At 43.2% G+C, this 12,870-nt stretch overlaps 1 protein-coding gene across 6 annotated transcripts in view; it reads right to left on the reverse strand.

Annotated features, from left to right (window-relative positions):
* The window catches only part of OSBPL9 (oxysterol binding protein like 9), a 2,070,592-nt gene that overhangs the window by 1,130,174 nt on the left and 927,548 nt on the right, over positions 1 to 12,870 (reverse strand). The window contains exon 1 of one of the 6 annotated variants that reach the window (XM_044086079.1): positions 12,271 to 12,416. The exons of the other annotated variants lie outside the window; for them this stretch is intronic. Coding sequence (XP_043942014.1) covers positions 12,271 to 12,294 — 24 coding nt within the window. The 5' untranslated portion in view covers positions 12,295 to 12,416. Of the gene's footprint in view, positions 1 to 12,270; positions 12,417 to 12,870 lie in introns of those variants that run through there. 6 annotated transcript variants of the gene reach the window in all.

A 12,870-nucleotide genomic window follows, 5' to 3' on the forward strand; every position in this document is an offset into this window, starting at 1 on the left:
GCAGATAATAACTATCTATACAAATCCCCAAGCATTAGCGACCAGCACTACCAACAAGCGACAGCTAGTACTACTAAGAAAACATGTGAATGCAGATAAAATTAGTTACACAAATCCCCAAGCACTAGCGACCAACACTACCAACAAGCGACAGTTAGTACTACTGAGAAAACATGTGAATGCAGATAAAACTAGCTGCACAAATCCCCAAGCACTAGCGAGCAACACTACCAACAAGCGACAGTAAGTACCACTGAGAAAACATGTAAAAGTAAGTAAAATCAGCTACACAAATCCCCAAGCACTAGCGACCAACACTACTAATAAGCAACAGTAAGTACTACTGAGAAACATGTGAATGCAGATAAAAACTAGCTACATAAATCCCCAAGCACTAGCGACCAACACTACCAACAATAAATCCCCAAGCACTAGCAACCAACACTACCAACAAGCGACATTAAGAACCACTGAGAAAACATGTGCATGCAGATAAAATAAAACTAGCTATACAAATCCCATAGCACTACAACAGGCTTAACCTACTCACCACCGCTTCCAACAGCAGCCACGCACAAGGGGGGAGAAACAAGATGGCGCCCTAAGGGATCTACCCCTGGAGATGTCTTTGCTCTGCAGGCCACTCGCCCTGGATACATTTTCCTGCCATGTGTGCTCCCTACGCGTAATCCGATGCATCTGTTGTCAGTGTTTGCCTGGCTGTGGGTTGAGTGAAAGGCTGTCCCTTGTTGAGGTGAGAAGCTTGTGCCCACCATCGAAACTCCTGTTGTAGGCAAGGAATTAAGGAATTAGTGGTATAACTGTTTCCAAACTTTGACAGTGTTGAGACCATACACTCTTTAGGTACCATTGTAGTTTCCTCATATGCAGTCTGGCATATGGAATTAGTAGTATGCAAGATGCCATGTAGCCCAAGGCCTGCAGAATTTTTCTTGCAGGGAATTGAGTCTTTGCTGCCATTAATTGAAAATATTGAGTCAGATGTCCTTGCTTGTCTGGCGTGAGATAAGCCATCTGGGCCATTGTGTTCAAGCTGGCACCCAGGAATATTATCTGTTGTGAGGGCACTAGTTTTGATTTCTTTTCGTTTACTGTGTACCCCAGGCAAATTAACAACTTTTTTACGTACGCCAGATGCTTTAGTAGAATGTCCTTGCTCTCTGCTTGAATCAGGCAGTTGTCCAGGTATGGATAAATCTGAATTCCTTTTTGCCTGCAAAATGCAATTACTGGTGCCAGGCACTTGGTGAAGACCCTGGGCGCAGTAGATAAGCCATTGATAGTGCATTGAGCCAGCTAGAAACCTGAGGTATCTTCTGCAATTTTGTCTGATAGGGACATGCAGGTATGCCTCTTTGAGGTCCAAAAGTCACGAGCCAAGCTTTCTTGCCCAACATGGGAAGAAGCTGCTGTAGTGTCAACATCTTGAATTTCGTAACATCCAGGTAAGTGTTTAGTGTAGAAAGGTCCAGAATGGGTCTCCAGGCTTTGTCCTTTCTGGGAACCAGAAAGAGTAGAGTAAAATCCTTGTCCTTGTTCCTGTGGTGGTACCTTTTGAATAGCTCTCATGTCCATGAGTGCTGTAATTTGTTTTTGAGCCTCTGCCCATTGATTTAGTGGCAGATTTGGCATTCCTTTTAGCCTTGGAAAGGTGTGGAAATGGAACCTGTAATGCAACCTTGAGATACAATGTTGAGAACCCATTTGTCTTTGGTGATGCAATGCCAGTTGTGATAGAAAAGTGCCAGTTTTCCTCCTAAGGGGGCTCCCAAGAGAGAGCTGTTTGGCAGCTGTAGTGGAAAGTCATTGAGGCTGTTTTTTATAAGGTTGAGGCCTGTCTTCCCCTTCTTTTTGGCCTGGTGTGCCCCACTGTCGAGGCCTGTAAGGGCCTTGTGTCTGTCCTCTACCTCTTGGACGTCTGTATCTGCCCCTTTGAGGTCTATCTGTGACTGGAAAGGACCAATTCTTTGTTGGCCAATTTCTGCTAAAACGAGGAGGCTGAACCTGTAAGAAATCTTTCACCGTTTGCATAGATTTTGTCTTATCCTCCATCTTCTTTAATACCTCCTCTGCCTTAACTCCATCTGCAAAGGTGCATCCAATAGTTTGACCTTAACATGATCTGGTAACGTATGTTCTTTTAACCAAGCATGCCTTCTAATGACAGAGCCTGTAACTGCTGCTCTACAGGAGGCTTCTAAGGAATCAAACCCACATTGCAAAGTATGTTTTCCTACTTGTTCAGCTGTATGCAATAAATTCTGCATTTCTTTTAAGTTAGGAGGATCTGAATCTGGAAGCATTTTTTGTTTAACTGAGACATCAAAAATTGCTGATATTTTAGCATGTGAAACTGGCAATTCAAGGCTCTCATTGCTAAAGTGGCAGACGTATATACCTTCTTTCCCCATCTGTCTAATGCTCTGGAATCTCTGTCAGAGGGAACCGGGTTTTTTTGCTGATGAGGCCTTAATCCCTTTGGGTCCCTGAGAAATAGTATTTGCTTCCCACAAGAAATACAGTTATTAACTTTTACTGACATCGGTCTGAGGCAAGAAAAAGTTTCCCCAAAGGGGTACTTAGCTTTTTTAGAAGACTTCGGTTCTGGATTCGGAATGAAAATCTCAGGAGTCGGCCGACCGGCACTTGCGAACTGCTTCTGCTTCGGGCACCGCGCGGCAAGAAAGACTGAAGAAAATGGCGCCGGCTGCATCTTATATAGCCCTGTTGCACTGATGTCAGGGAGGAGGCGACAGCAACAGATGCCAGACCAAGACTTTGGAACTCTGGCCGACTGCAGGACCGCCTGACGGCAGGATAACCCAAGTGTAATGACTGCAGCAGTGTAACACGATGAACATCTATTCATTTCTTGGCATTAAGCTTGAGCCCATGGCTCTGGCACCAAGCATCCGTTTCTGTAAGGCCCTTCTGTAGAATATCCACATCATTTGGGGATTCAATAATGGCTCCCAGTTTGCAGTCATCTGCGAACTTTGTTAGCCAGAGTCCCTTAGTGTTGGCCTGTACTTCAGAGAAGTAGATGCCAAACAAGAGTGGTCCCAGGACTGAACCCTGAGGTACTCCACTTGTCACTTGTCTGGAGCTGGATTTGGAGTAGGCTACTTTTACAGTATGGGTTCTGTCAATAAGCCAGTTGGCAACCCATCGAGTGACATAGGGATTTATGCCCAGCTTAGTATGTTTATCTATGATTCCAGAGTGGGGGATGGTGTTGACGGCCTTGGCAAGGTCCAGACAGGCTGTGTGGACCGCCTTACCCTTGTCCACAGCTCTGGAGACTGATGAAGTCAATCAGGTTCAGGAGACAAGATCAGCCCTTCACGAACCCAAACTGGGTAGGGTCCAGTGTTTGAAGGTTGCCAATGTCTTTGTTTATAAGTTCCATGATAATGCGTTTCATGCCCTTGCAGATTAGGCTCATCAGACTTATGGGACAATAGTTCTCGGGATCCAAGGTGGATCCCCCCTTCTGGAGATGGATAACTGTAGCAGTGTGCCACTCAGTGGGCACGAAGCCTGAGGTGAGGCTATGATTAAACATGACACTTAGGTGAGGTGCCAGTTCATGTAGTACAGAGCCCGGGATGTCATCTGGTGCCATGGATACTGTATTCTTAGCTTTGGAGAGTGTAGTTTCTACCTGTGTGGCCATGATTACTGGAATTTGGCAATCTTTTGGTATTGAGATAGGCCCTTTAGGGGGTGAGAGGGGGGTGAAGTTGGCACTAAATCGATCTGCCAGGATATTGGCAATATCCTTGGGATCAGTATATTTAATGCCATTCTGTTGTAGCTCACAGCAGATCCGAGCATTGCCATTTAGATTCTTGACATAACTATAGAATGCCTTGTGGTTGTCTTTGGAATCTTTGGCAATTTTATTTTCGTAACTAGCTGTGGTGGATTTTTATGAGGGATCTCTGCTTCTTACTGAGGCTGGTAAGGGAGTTTTTTGCATCCTGGGATTTTCCTCTTTTCTGCAACAGTTTCTTCCTTCTGTTGTATAGTTTGTTTATGGCAGGGGACCACCAGATTGGCTTCCTTTTTTTGGAGAAGAGCATCTTGGTTCTATTTGTGATGGCACGATTCATGCATGAGTGGATGTGCTCATACAGTGCCTTAGTGTAGGATTCTGCAGTCGAACTTTCAGAGCCCATCTGCATGCGTGTCATGAAGTTTATCACTTCTGACTTGAGTAGCATTAAGTTGGCTTTGGAGAAGTTTTTACAGAGGTTTCCTTACTGGGGGGTGAGGGTGGGAAGTGAATGTCAAGGGTGACTTGCTTATGTTCAGACCTGACCAATGAGGGGGTGACCACTGGTGTGGAACATCTATCTCCCATGTTGGTAATGACCAGATCTAGGATATTGAAGCCCCTGGTGGGACAATGGACTAGTTGATCCAGGGCGTTGGAATTTATGAATTCCAAAAACCGTTGAGAAAAGGTATTGTTACCCAAGTAGTTTTCCCAGTTTATGGCAGGGTAGTTGAAATCACCCAGTATTAGGGTGTTTGTTTGTATCTTAATATTTTCCAGTATATTTAGAAAGGTGTAGTGAAAATCTTGGGGCATGGTGGGGGATCTGTAGCAAGCTACAATTTGGATTGCAGTCTTACCTAGTGTTAGTTGCACCTGAAGAATTTCATATGCATTGTGTTGGGCAACTAGCCTGGAGATGTGAATATGGACACTCCTCCAACTTTAGTGTTTCGGTCGTGGTTTGGTGGCCGGAAAGTGTGGTAAGAGTTGTAGCCTGGTATTGCAGGGGTGCTCTCTGGAGCCTTGAACCAGGTCTCAATTACTGCACAGATATTGATGTCCTCCATTTTTAGGAGTGCCGCAAGAGAGTGCATTTTGAGGTTTAGACTTCTAGCATCGAGTAGCATTACCTTCAGATTTTGCATGCTTGTATCTGTTACGGTGGTGGTTTTGTCCTTTGAACCTTGCCTAAAAAAGGCACTACAGGGGTGGCAAGAGCTTTAGTCAGTAGCCTGAATCCCAGGGGTGACAGATGCAGACCACCTCTGGCAAAGCATCATGGTTTGTTGACCATGTCTTCCCAGGCAGACAGATACTGGATCCCCTTTGAATGACACCAGAAGCTTAGCCAATTGTTGAAGTCAATCATTTTGCTCTTATACTGTGGTATCATTCTGGGTGAAGGCAGAATGCTACTCAGGGCTAGGGTCATACCTGCCTGGGCCACATAATCCGAGAGCTCTTCCATGTCTCTTTTCATATAGTCCAGGGAGGTACATCTCAAGTCATTCACTCCAACATGGACAATGACAGAGTCGTAGTTGTACTTGTTGTGGAGTGACTTGAGTGCATGTGTTATGTGGTGGATCCAGGCAGCTGACTGTAATTGCAATACAGTTCAGGTTGACAGGAATTGCACAGCCACATAGGCAGTTATTAAGATCCTTGGCAATGTAAATGCAGGACAGTTCTGAACTGAGTGGCAAAAAAGGAATGGAAGACTATGGGGAAGTACACTTAAGTATGCAGCACTTTATATCATGGAATGCATAACATTTTGCATGGACACCACAGAATGAGAGCTTGAAAAAAATGTCAAATTCCAGTTGGCAGAAGAGGTATTACCCAATCAAGGATTCTCATAGTCAAATCTTCTAACTGAAGATTTACTGCACAAGTGCAGTCAGGCAAATGCCACACAAGCTATGGTGTATAAATTTGTGTGTGTGTTGCATTCTGCACAACTCAAGCCTACAAAAATAAAATCATGTACAAGTGATCCATCAAAAAAGACAAATGTGTTTAAAGTGAAACATGACTGGTACACTACTATCAAGTTAAATGGTTCCAGGAGGAGTATTTAAGCAATAATCCATTAATGTGTGTGAGTATATCAGGATTTACCCACGGTTAGTGTGGTTTGATCAAGGAGACAAAGCCTGACTGATCAAAGAAAGCCAACTGTGGGGAAATCCTGATATACCCACACACAGGAAAGGATTACTGCTATTATACAATGACATTTACAAAAGAAACTGCTTACCTTTCTCAAATAATGTCTTTGTATAACTGCACTGTAGTGTTCCTCCATATTCTTCCTTTTTTATTGATATACTGCACATGGGACTTACATTTCTACATTTGCACAATACATCAGTAGAAGCAATGGAGAAGAGAGAATCTCCACTGCTGCTTATCCTTTTTTTTTTAAACTCCTCAGATTTTGCAAGGGTCAGTGCAGAAATACAAGGGAAAATGGGTACGCTTCGGATTCTTTAGTTTTGCAGAAAGTACAGTTGTGTACACTTACCATAAATGTAGATGTTAGAGTGTATTCACTGTTGCAGTCATCACATTTGGGTTATCCCTGCCAGGGTAGCCCTCAGTTGGCCCGAATACCAGAGGCTTAGTACTTCTGCGTCAGCTGCTGTCACTTCAGAACTGATGTCAGGTTGTCAGTAGTATAATGTAAGGCAGCTGACACCATTACTTCAGTTTTTCTTACCCCAACTGTCAGGAGCCCACAAGTGGGAGCCAGGATATGGCGGAAGGACCCCACCAGTAGAAAGCAAATACTAAAAAGTTCCTTGTAATGAGACAGAGAGAGAGAAAGGGGGACGGAGGGAGGGAAACCATGACTGCAACAGTGAATACACTCGAACATCTACATTTATGGTAAGTGTACACAACTGTACTATGTTCTTCATGTTTCACTGTTGCAGTTCCAAGTCTTGAGAGTGTTGACACCAAAGGCTTTTTAAGGTACCATTGAAGTTTCCTCACATGCAGTCTGGCATATGGAATGAGTAGAATGCAAGATGCCATGAAGCTTGCAGGATTTTCCTTGTGGATAACTGGGGTCTGGTGGCTAGTTGGGAGAAATAGGCTGCCAGGTAAGTTTGCTTTTCTGGTGCAAGGAATGCCATCTGGGATGCTGTGTGCAGGCTTGCTCCCAGGAACATAATTTTTTGGGTGAGTACTAGTTTGGATTTCTTTTCGTTGATAGTGTACCCAAGGGAGGTCTGTAGGTCCTTTACAAAGGCCAGGTGCTTGAGCAGCTTTTCCTGACCCTCTGCCTGAATTAGGCAGTCGTCTAAGTACAGGTAAATTTGAATATTTCTTTGTCTTCAAAAAGCAATGGCGGGAGCCAGGCATTTTGTGAAAACTCTGGGAGCAGTAGTTAAGCCAAAGGGAAGTGCAGAGAACTGAAACCGCAGAGATCCTGCCCTGAAACGTAGATATTTCCTGCATGATTCCCTGATTGGGATGTGTAGGTAGGCCTCTTTTAGGTCTAGGATGGCTAGCCAGGCATCCTTGGAGAGCATAGGCAGTAGTTGCTGAAGGGTGAGCATTTTGAATTTTGGTATCACCAGAAAGGTGTTTAAAATGGATAAATAGAGGATGGGGCGCCAGGTGCCATCTTTTTTGGGTGCCTGGAGTAGAAACCTTGGCCTATCTGTTCTGCGGTTCTGCAGGAATGTGCTCTATTGCCCTTGTGGAGAGCAAGAAAAGAACTTGCTTTTTGGCCTCTGCCCACTGGTTTGGAGGTAGATCTGGGGACCCTTTTGGGGGTGGTAGAGTGTGGAAAGAAAATTGTACCCCCGGGACACTATGCTGAGGACCCAGCGGTTGTTGGCAATGGTAGTCCAGGTGCTTGCTTGGAAAGAAAATTTTCCTTCCGGGGCAAGTGCAGGTGGGCAGAGGTAGGAGGTGGAAGTGGAGAGTCACTGTGAGTTCTTACCATGAGGGGGTGGCTTTGCACTCCCTGGTTTAGAAGTGGAGGTACTCCATTGCTTTGATCTCTGCATTCCTTGTGGCTGTTGTCTAGGGGGGGGGGGGGTCTGCTTCCCCAGGGTCTGGGCTGAACTGACCTGGAGGGGACAGGAAAAGACCAGTGTTTGGAGGGGCAATGCCTACTGAATCTGGGTGGCTGGACCTGCAGGAAATCCTTAACTGCCTGCATAGATTTAGCTTTTTCTTCCATCTTTTTTAAGACCTCCTCTGACTTGGTGCCAAATATGTTGTCTTTGTGCAAGGGTACATCCAAGAGTTTAGATTTGACATGGTCTAGCAAGGGCTGTTCTTTAAACTAAGCCTGCCTTCTAATGACAGAACCGGTGACTGCTGCCCTGCAAGATGCTTCTAGGGCATCAAAACCACAGTATAAGGTGTGCTTAGTTACTTGACTTGCAGAATGCATTAAGTCTTGCAACTCTATTTTCTGTACAAGCAGGAAAAGTTGATATTTTTTGTTTGAGGAGTTCCATGGTATGCTGCTGGAATTTTAGCATATGGAACTGACAATTTAGTGCTCCAACAGCAAGAGTAGCAGAGGTGTATACTTTTTTACCCCAGCTGTCTAATGCTCGGGAATCGATATCCGAGAGGGTGGGATTCTTAGCAGAAATTGCTTTATTCCTTTAGGCCCTTGGGAGATCACCTCAGGGTCAGCAGTAGGACTTTTGAAAAGAAATTTGAGAGAGTCAGGGACTCTGTAATACCTGTCAGGTTCCTGGGAGCAGGAGGGAGGGTGTCAGGAGTTAAACTAGATTCCATGAAAACATCATCCACAACATCCAGGACAGGAGGAATGGCCAGGGGTCTGTGCTGTGGAAGATCTAAAAATTCCCTGTGTCTCTTTTTAGTCTGAAGGTAGTCCTGACATTCCCAATGGAAATCCTCACAAAGTATGAAGGGTTTCCCCAAAGGAAAAATCTTCAGGTGGAGAGGCTGAAGGAATGGATTCCTCTGCATCAGAATCTTCATAAGCAAAGAAGGGTTACATGTCTTCATATTCAGAGGCATTGGAGTCATCGGACTCCTGTTCAGATAAGACTACTGGGGACAAATCTCTTTTTCTTTTGGAAGTGTAGCTTGGCTTTCCCTGATCAACATTATAATGTCTTCCCCCATTTTAAGCATTTGAGACTGATTCAAGGAAGCAGGTGCCCAAGATGGGGTCGTCAGTTTCTTGGGTGTGGTTTGTACCCTGGGCCTTAGAAACTCAGTAGTTTTCGAAAGAACAGAAGATGCACAAGTCATCGGTTTGTGTCAAGAATCGGTAGTGCGAAGTACTTCCTCAGAAGCCGGAGCCTGCTCAGTGGCTCCGGACCCATCCAAGGTTGGGACAACCTCAGGATCCTTAGTCAATGAAGAGTTTTGCAGCATACCAGACACTGAAAGGGTCTTGGTAGCGGCCTGCAAATCTACAGAAGAGAACATCAGGGGCTGCGAAAGTGCCTCACTGAGGACCAGAGAACTGAAGACTAGCTTAACCGAAGCACCGTTGGTAGGTTTGGACCTGTGCGGTCTGTCGCTGTCTTTATCCTTACATTTTTTCGGAAGATCTGATGTAGGATGGCTTACTGAAGCCATATTGGAAATCGAGGTCGGAGCGTGAAAATATCTAGCTACAATAAGGGCCTGACTACATACAGTTCTGGCGCTGAACAAAGCACAAAAGCAACAACGGGGGACGTTGTGGTCTGGACCTAAGCAAGTGATGCAGTAAGAATGAAAGTCTCAGCATGGTAATTGCTTTTCACAAGCGAGACAATTGTTAACTGTTTCTGACATCGGTTAGAGCAAGAAAAAAGGATCCCCAACAGGGTACTTAGCTTTAGAAGACTTCAATTTCAATTCGTAAAATGAAACTCAGGTAGCGGCTGACCGGCACTTGTGCGAACTGCTTCTGCTTTGGGCTCCTCAGCAAGAAAGACTGATGTAATGGCGTTGGCTGCCTTACTTTATACTACTGACGACCTGACGTCAGTCCTGAAGCAACAGCAACCGACGCAGAAATACTAAGTCTCTGGTATTTGGGCCAACTGAGGGCTACCCTGGCAGGGATAACCCAAATGTGATGACTGCAACAGTGAAACACGAAGAACATCGTACCTAATTCTTCCTCATAGTTTGCTTTGTCTCTCATTGTACACCAATAGAAAGTCTGACTGCTCAATAGTACTTCAGCGGTCAGACATTTTTCTACTGGTATATGCTAAATTTACAACAGACACAATGGTTAGGCTGTCCAATCAGCATGCTTGTTTTTGAATAGTAATAATCAGTCATTGTATAATTTAGCATATGTGCTGCACAACAGAATAAAAGGTAGTTCTGCTGGTGTAGTGCAGCAGCTTGATGCATATATCAAAACACCAACTACTCAATCACAGTCAGTATGATTCCCATCAAAAGAAAGAAGCTGATGTGGTAAACAGAAGTCATAAAATCTGACATTATGAAGTTTGTGTGCAGTTCTGGAGACCCTGTCTTCCAGGGACATACAGATATATAAGGAAAGTTCAGAGAAGGAGAACAAAGATGGTGCACAGTCTAATGCTACTATCACACAGGGACTACAACTTCAACAGGTGCAACCTCTGAGAAAGAAGGTTGAGGGGGGTTATGACAGACTTTAAAGAATCTCAAGGGTATCAATACAGAACACATGGCTACCATCTTTCAGAAACAGAGATGCATAAGAATAAGGACAGACAATACGAAGAAACAAGGTGAACGGCCCAGGGGATATAAAGGAGAAACTGTTTCACAGAAATAGTGGTAAAGTCCTAGTAGAGCCTCCTTGCAGAAGTACTGAAGTCAAAAATGCATTGGATGAATCAAAGAAAATTTGCAAAAGAGCTAGAAACAATGCCAGTTAAACAGAATCTGCATTTTAATTTACACAGGTAAACACACTGGTGGGACCAATGTTCCTTTTATCAACTGTCATATTACATGCTTCTACACAAGTTTTGCCAGCTGAAATAAGTATTATACACACATGCGTGCCTTAGGCATACCTCTCAACCTCTTAGAGCAAGAAATCTGAACAAAGCCATAAAAGTGCAACAAAGGCTTCAACAATAGGGACAATTTTTAAGTATTGCTCTTACAAACTTAGTTGACAGAATAACAGGTTTGGCATTACCATGAATTTTCTGAGGGATATGAAATCTGAAACTCAAATGTCTGTCATTATTTTTTTTTAACTTCAATCTTTAATAATTTACCACGAATTTGCCAGAAAACCAATATTTTATGAAAAATGGACCAAAAATATGAGGCCAAAATCTGGACATTTTGTAAAAATCTGTACAGTTGAGAGGTATGCGCCGCAAACTCACACAGTATTCATTACTCTGTGCTAAGCAAGTATGTGCAAAGAAAGATATTGTACACAAATATACAGCTAGAAGCTGTAATTAAAGAAACCTATTACAAGCAAGCAGACAAAAATACTACAAAAGCTCTTTGTGCTGTGCATTTAGTGTGTTTCACGTTAAGTACAGCAAATTGACCTCACAAAGCAATTATTAATTTAGGTACAGGGCAGTGACTTTGCACCAGGAAAAAAGCAGCCAATGAAAGTCAAGCTAATAAAGCTAATGCCTCTAGACTCGAAGACCATGTAAACAAAAGTATCGAAGGTTAGTCATAACATAAAGTTCATCTATATTCCCTTTGTTTTACATTCATCAGTGACAATGCATACTACACAGCAGGTATTAAGGGATACCAAAGATGCAGGAAGCATCTCACAGTGCACAGATACTCATTAGCACTTTCCATGTGAAAATCTACATTCCTTAATCACAAGAGTGTAGCCAAGAAATAAGCTAAAGCTGGTGGCAGGCAGAAGCAACAGAAAGCGCATACAACAGGTTCTGAGATTATACTTCAAAAAAGAGAAAACCACACAGAATACTGTACGTTTAAATGGTACACTGACTGCTACATTCACAGAAAGGCTTTAAATAACATTTTCCATAAAACTGAACCCTTATCTACACATATCAAATAAGTTAGAACCCTTTCAAATTGAGCAACTTAAGTACATACTGTTTAAAAATCAAAACGGCATACATCAGAAAAGAAAAACTAAGCCTTGGTGACCGGCAGCTTAGTGACACAAAACATTAGATGGTATTTAATTTATTCAGATTACAAGTCTCAGTGGGTAAACAGCTTCCACTACATTAACAAGTGAAGGTAAATTAAGCTATTCAGTTTTTCTGGTATTAAAGCAGACTAAGCAGTACATAAAAAAGGCATGCTTTGAATTCTCAGGGACAAGAACTACCCAGAATCTATTAATAGCATTCATTTTACACACTGACTTGGAAAGGATGCATTTAACAATAACACAGCTGACATTTCAGGTAGCAAATCCTGTGACCTACTTCCTACACAGACAGACAGATTAACATACTGTTTTGGAGTTCCTTTACGTTACTTACACTTCTGAAGCTCTTCACTGCCATATTTTCTAGAGCTCCTGCGAAAGTGAAAAACAGGCCTCAGCTAATTAAGCAGAACTGCTGGCTGAACAAAGCCATTCAACGCCTTCAGTTATGTTCCTTCAAAGGAGAACGAAAACAATAAAATGTGACTTCTAAGCCTAGACACACATTACTTCCTGATTCCACTGCAAGCGTCAGAGGAAACAAAGTATACGCTTGCTGATTTGTTGGCCAACTGCCAAATCTTTAAAGAATGGCCTGTTCTGGGTCATGTGCTGCCACGCATAATTGCTCTGGTCTACAATTCAAAGGTCATACCCTCCATTTAAAACACTGGGCAAGAGTTACTTAAACCAGAACTCTGAATCTGCTTTTGTGTGACAGCATAAAACTTTGGAGAGAATGTGATAAATTAATACTTACACTAAAGATGAATGCACAACAAAGAATATTTTGCCGGCAATTTAAAAAAAAAATAGCAAGACATAAGGAACAGTAAGCAACTGCCTATATATCATACTCCACCCATATCTAAGCGACAGCTACTTATGATTAAAGAACATGTACAATGAATTAGTGGAATCTAATTTCCCCACA

The sequence above is a fragment of the Protopterus annectens genome, chromosome 10.part0, assembly GCF_019279795.1.
Source record: "Protopterus annectens isolate FY-2018-M chromosome 10.part0, PAN1.0, whole genome shotgun sequence".
Classification (NCBI taxonomy): Eukaryota; Metazoa; Chordata; order Ceratodontiformes; family Protopteridae; genus Protopterus; species Protopterus annectens.